The sequence below is a fragment of the Diabrotica undecimpunctata genome, chromosome 1 (assembly GCF_040954645.1).
Source record: "Diabrotica undecimpunctata isolate CICGRU chromosome 1, icDiaUnde3, whole genome shotgun sequence".
Classification (NCBI taxonomy): Eukaryota; Metazoa; Arthropoda; class Insecta; order Coleoptera; family Chrysomelidae; genus Diabrotica; species Diabrotica undecimpunctata.
In genome coordinates this window covers 203,144,993-203,149,802 of record NC_092803.1, presented here as the reverse complement: position 1 = coordinate 203,149,802, position 4,810 = coordinate 203,144,993, and the positions used below count along the sequence as shown (strand labels likewise).

Below are 4,810 nucleotides of genomic sequence, written 5' to 3'. Positions count from 1 at the left end.
CCGCCAACGTCTTGGCAACACCCTAAACGTGAATAGAAATTTCTTCTAACGTTACTCAACATCTCAGATGTGTTCGATCTAATCGCAAACGTTATTCGTCTTCGTAAGTCAGCTAAGTCAGTGGGTATATTTTTGTATACAATACTATTCACATATCCCCATAAGAAAAAGTCTAATGGCGTCAAATCAGGGAATCGTGGTGGTCATTCCATCGATCCTCGCCTCCATATCCCTCGAGTTGGAAATATTTGATTGAGGTACTGCCGGATATGGATTTGGTATTGGGGTGGTGCTCCATCTTGTTGAAACCATATCATATTCGCTGGAACTTGGATCAGGATACAAGTTGGCCAACGCTGGCACTACATTATTTTGGAGCAATGCTAAATAATTGTCGCCATTCAAATTGTCATCTATGAAAAGGGGACCTATGATCTGATCTTCAATAATTCCTGCCCACACGTTAACCTTCACAGGGTATTGAGTATTGCCTTCTCTCATCCAGTAAGTATTTTCCCTGGAACAATAGAGGCAATTTTGTCGATTAGCATGACCATGAAGAGTAAAGGTGCACTCATCAGAAAACAAAACATGTTCTAATTGGATCAAATTGCTGTCATTGCCATCATTTGTTCACAAAAATACGTTCTCCTGTCAAAATGATCTTCCATGAGCTCCTAAGTGTGTATAATTTTATAGGGCTGCATTCTGTTTTCTTGTAATATTCGAATAACCGATGAATAGCAAATATCAAGTACTGGGGCTGCTTTTCGATCAGATGTAGTGGGTGTTCCTCAAACTCAAGCATAACAGTCAAGTTGGTATCCTCACTTATTGCATTGGCAGCTTCTTTTTTTACCTTCCTAACATGACACAGCTCGTAGAATGCTTCGTAAAATAAACGGGCTACTTCCATGTGCGTCCGTGTCTTATCTTTATAGCCAATCATCTGTATAATTGTAATTTTGTGCATTTCTGTTAAATGAACCATTTTTCTGGCTTGCGATTAATGAAATTCAAATGACTATAGCACTGACAACTACTTCTGTCATGGACCAACAAAACATTGGCGTTTTAAACCAAAGTAAACAATTTTTACAGGAAAATGTCCTTACTTAGACAAGGAAAGAGTCTAAGTCTATCCTTGTTTAAGCCTGAAACAGTTTTTGTTTTTTAATTTCTTTAGTAGATAACTAAACTAATAATGATTGGTTTGATGTTTTATATTTCTTCAATGGAGTAAATATGTCAATTCCAAAATATAATATGTCATAAAATTAAGTAAATAAAAGATCTCATTGAATCGTAGCTTAAAATATGTATTACATTAACAAATTGTCAAAAACTGACGGAAATATGACGAGTCTTCATTCAAAACTTTCAGACAGAAAATGTAAATTATGTATTATGAACAAAATTATCGTATCACAAATACATCCCCATCTGCATGTCATCTTAGTCATCGAAAATAATGGCTGTATTAGAGAAACATGGCTAAAGAGGTAATCCAAATCATTTGCTCAGACGCTAGTATACATTTGTCTACAAAACCAGGAAGAGCAAATATCAGGGAAGAAAATATGGAAGTCACTAATACTGATCACCCTCATTGTGGCGAGGGAAGGTTGAACGAAGTTAATATTTTCAATTAGTAATTATTCACATTTGTTTTTTGAGTTATATTCCAATCCTATCTTTGTATGATAAATTAAGATTTGTTATATATCTTATATTTTTTATCTAATTGTTTTTTCTTTATTTATTGATTGTATGAATTTTATACTAGTATTATATCCATTTTATATTATTTTAGAATGCATGTTATATTGCTATATTATGTGTATAGCCAAAATGTTCTTTCAAACATGTTAGACAGATACCAAAAGTACATTATTTATATTTTCAGATCATTAGTGTATATTTTTTATGTACTTTATATTTTTGGTTGTATTTTTCTTCTATCGTTACTACTGCTCTTTGATCAATTAAAATAATATTACCTGTTGAGCCAAGGTTTTTTCGTTGGTATGTTGGTCATTAAAAAGATTATCTGCGTAATTCGTCCAAGTTACCCCCAGTTCTTCTATGTCTAATATCGCCATACGTGTCTGTTTCTCAAGGATGATGCCATACATGTCTGTTTCTCTTTTAATTTTGTGTCCATTGATTTATACACTGTACGTTACATTTTCTTCTAATGTCTTTACATCTCTTTCGATCTGTCAGCTTATTACCTGTAATTCTTCTCAGTTTATCTCTGCCGTTTCCAGTAGCCTTTGTGTTGTGGCTGTATCGGGTCCTGTTTCTGAGGCATAATATGTCATTATTGATCTTACACTGGCTTTATAAATTCTTGACTTCATCTCAGTGTTAATGTGTCTGTTTCACCATATAGTGTTATTAGGGCATGCTGCCAAACTATTTGCTTTTTGTACTTGATTTCTCACTTCTTTGTCTAGGTCTCCATAGCTGGACAGTGTACTTTCCAGGTATTTTATTTCCATTACTTGTTCAATACCGATCATCAATTTCTATTGTACATCTGGTTGGTTCTTTGCTGACTTCTAAGATTGTAGTTTTCTAAGATGAGATTGTCATATTAAATTCTTTTGCTCTTATGTTAAATCTGTGGACCAGTTTTTGCAGACTATCTTCATCTTGGGCTATTAATATTGCGTCGTTTGCATAACAGAGTATGTTTATTACTTTGTTTCCCATTCTATATCCTTTTCCTTTTGATGATTTCATCCATGATCAAATTGAAGATCATGGGGCTCAATAAATCCCCTTGTCTTTTCCCTCTGCCTAATTCTGTAAGTTCTGTAAGTTGTCCATCTATTCTGACTTTTATTTTGTTGTTTTGGTAGATGTTTTCGATAGTTTTATATATATATATATATATATATATATATATAGATAATATTCAGGGGAACTTCTCTATTATACAGAAGATGGATTACATCTTTGAGTCTTACTCAAACGCTTTCAAATCAAATTCTTTATTTTCTTTCTGACAAACATAGTTTGTATAGAATTAGTCGTAAGGTCAATCATTATTTAGGTCAATCAGACATAGAAATGCTTATCTATTATATCCTAGTGATTTCTCAGTTATTTGCTTTAAAACGAACCTGCATCTGTACACGATCTTCTCTATTCTGCGCCAATTTTACTAATTGTTGAACGTTCATGCCCGTTCAAGTTCTGATATTGCAAAGCCATGACATGGCTGTTACGCTTACTCCTCTTTGGATCTCTATCTTTCCTTTAATTATTATTAGTAGCAGGTTATATTTGTCATTTCTTATTATAAGGCCTAGGTACGAGGTCTTTCTTTTCTTAATAGGTGTTATAAGTTCTAACTCTCTATTTAGAATGTTTAATACTGTTCGATTCGTAACGTGTTGTATCCATGATATTCTGAGCATTCTGCGATAAAGCCACATTTGAAAGACTTCTAGCTGTCTCATGTTTTATATTTGTAATGTCCAGTTTCTTACTCCGAATTTGACCAGTTCCTGGTACGAAATACTTCATCGGTCCTGTACTGCGATATGTATTGCAATTGTAGATATTTTCTTCTTAAATCAAGTAATCTCAAGTGATTGTTTATTTTTTCTTTTAAGTACTACCGTATACCATCTTTCTGTAAATATAAAAAATTAAATCGATTTCTTCTTCTTAGGGCGCCTGTTCGTACCGAACGTTGGCGATCATTCTGGCTATGATGACTTTGTTGGTTACTATACGGAAAAGCTGTGCTGAGGTCTTTCTATACCATGCTCTCAAAGCTAGGATATTCTTCTTTATCCTGGGGTCCTTTTTCCTTCAATTTTACCTTGCAAAATGCATTGGTGATCTGGTAAAGCATTAGTTGTCTGTTTAGAACGTGTTGCATACTACGTTGGAAGGTTGCGTTTAAAAATCTCTAAATTACCTAAATTTGTTATTAGTTGCGCCATCTACATACCAAATGTTAACTATATATTGGTTTGTTTTGTTAAAACACTTATGTTAACAAATTTTTGTGAATTTGGTTTTAGTATTTGTTCCATAATTTTACAATTTTTTTTGTGTTTTAGGTTACACTTGATGTAAGTGCCATTCCAACCGCAACCACTACCAAAACCGCAACAGCACCAACATGCATAGATGTCATTGTTCTATACAGGAACGATCTGTACTGTTCTTCTGCGACCAGTTGCGAACAGGAATTACATGATACTGAATATTGTGCATTATCAGTAGAAAATGTTGCAGGTGATGAAGAAACAACATTATATTTTGCGAGGCTCCAAGAAAATATGACATCAAATCCAATTTCTAGAGTATGGTTTTGGTTGAAGCAACATTTCTGCTTTCGTGTGGAAATAGATGACTGAGAAAAGTACATCACTCATATTATAATATTTATTAAAAGATTTGACAAATGTTTTAAGTGTATTTTAATGAAATACTGTTTTTTCTATAAAGTTCCTTCTCCCTAATGAAGGTTTGACTTCTTTTTAACCCTTTGACTCACAAGTTTCTGCTTCCACAGATAAAAATTATTGTTGGTGTAATTTATTCTTAAAATATGATTCTTAACACCCTGGAATTGTGTTTTCCAAATTTGCCTCCCTAGTTTATGAAAAAAATAATGTCTACAATTGTAGACATTGGTAGTCAATGAAATAAATTATGGTATTTATTGAAAAATGAAAATAGAGTAAAAATTTTAATAAAATGTAAGTAAGTAATATAAAATGTAAGTATTTATTTTTCATGGAAATTCACAAAACAGTTGCGATATTTTCCAAGGCCCAAATGC

At 33.1% G+C, this 4,810-nt stretch overlaps 1 protein-coding gene across 3 annotated transcripts; it reads left to right on the top strand.

Annotated features, from left to right (window-relative positions):
• The first annotated feature begins 1,353 nt into the window (after nucleotides 1-1,353).
• LOC140442174 (uncharacterized) lies at nucleotides 1,354-4,432 on the top strand. 3 transcript variants are annotated; one of them, XR_011951062.1, is made up of 2 exons: nucleotides 1,354-1,651; nucleotides 4,083-4,432. XR_011951062.1 is itself a non-coding variant. In XM_072533256.1 (2 exons), the coding sequence occupies exons 1-2, from the start codon at nucleotides 1,491-1,493 to the stop codon at nucleotides 4,380-4,382; spliced, it is 312 nt and encodes a 103-aa protein (XP_072389357.1). In that variant the 5' UTR covers nucleotides 1,354-1,490; the 3' UTR covers nucleotides 4,383-4,432. The 3 variants fall into 3 exon arrangements, 2 of the variants coding, with proteins under 2 accessions (XP_072389357.1, XP_072389352.1); XM_072533256.1 differs by having other exon boundaries at nucleotides 1,354-1,502; XM_072533251.1 differs by having other exon boundaries at nucleotides 1,354-1,634.
• The last annotated feature ends 378 nt before the right edge of the window (nucleotides 4,433-4,810 follow it).

Coding starts and splice junctions, on each gene's coding strand:
- LOC140442174 (XM_072533251.1), top strand. CDS start 1,491: ATGGCTAAAGAGGTAATCCAAATCATTTGCTCAGACGCTAGTATACAT. Junction 1,635..4,082: donor GCGAGGGAAGGTTGAACGAA/GTTAATATTTTC, acceptor TTTGTGTTTTAG/GTTACACTTGATGTAAGTGC.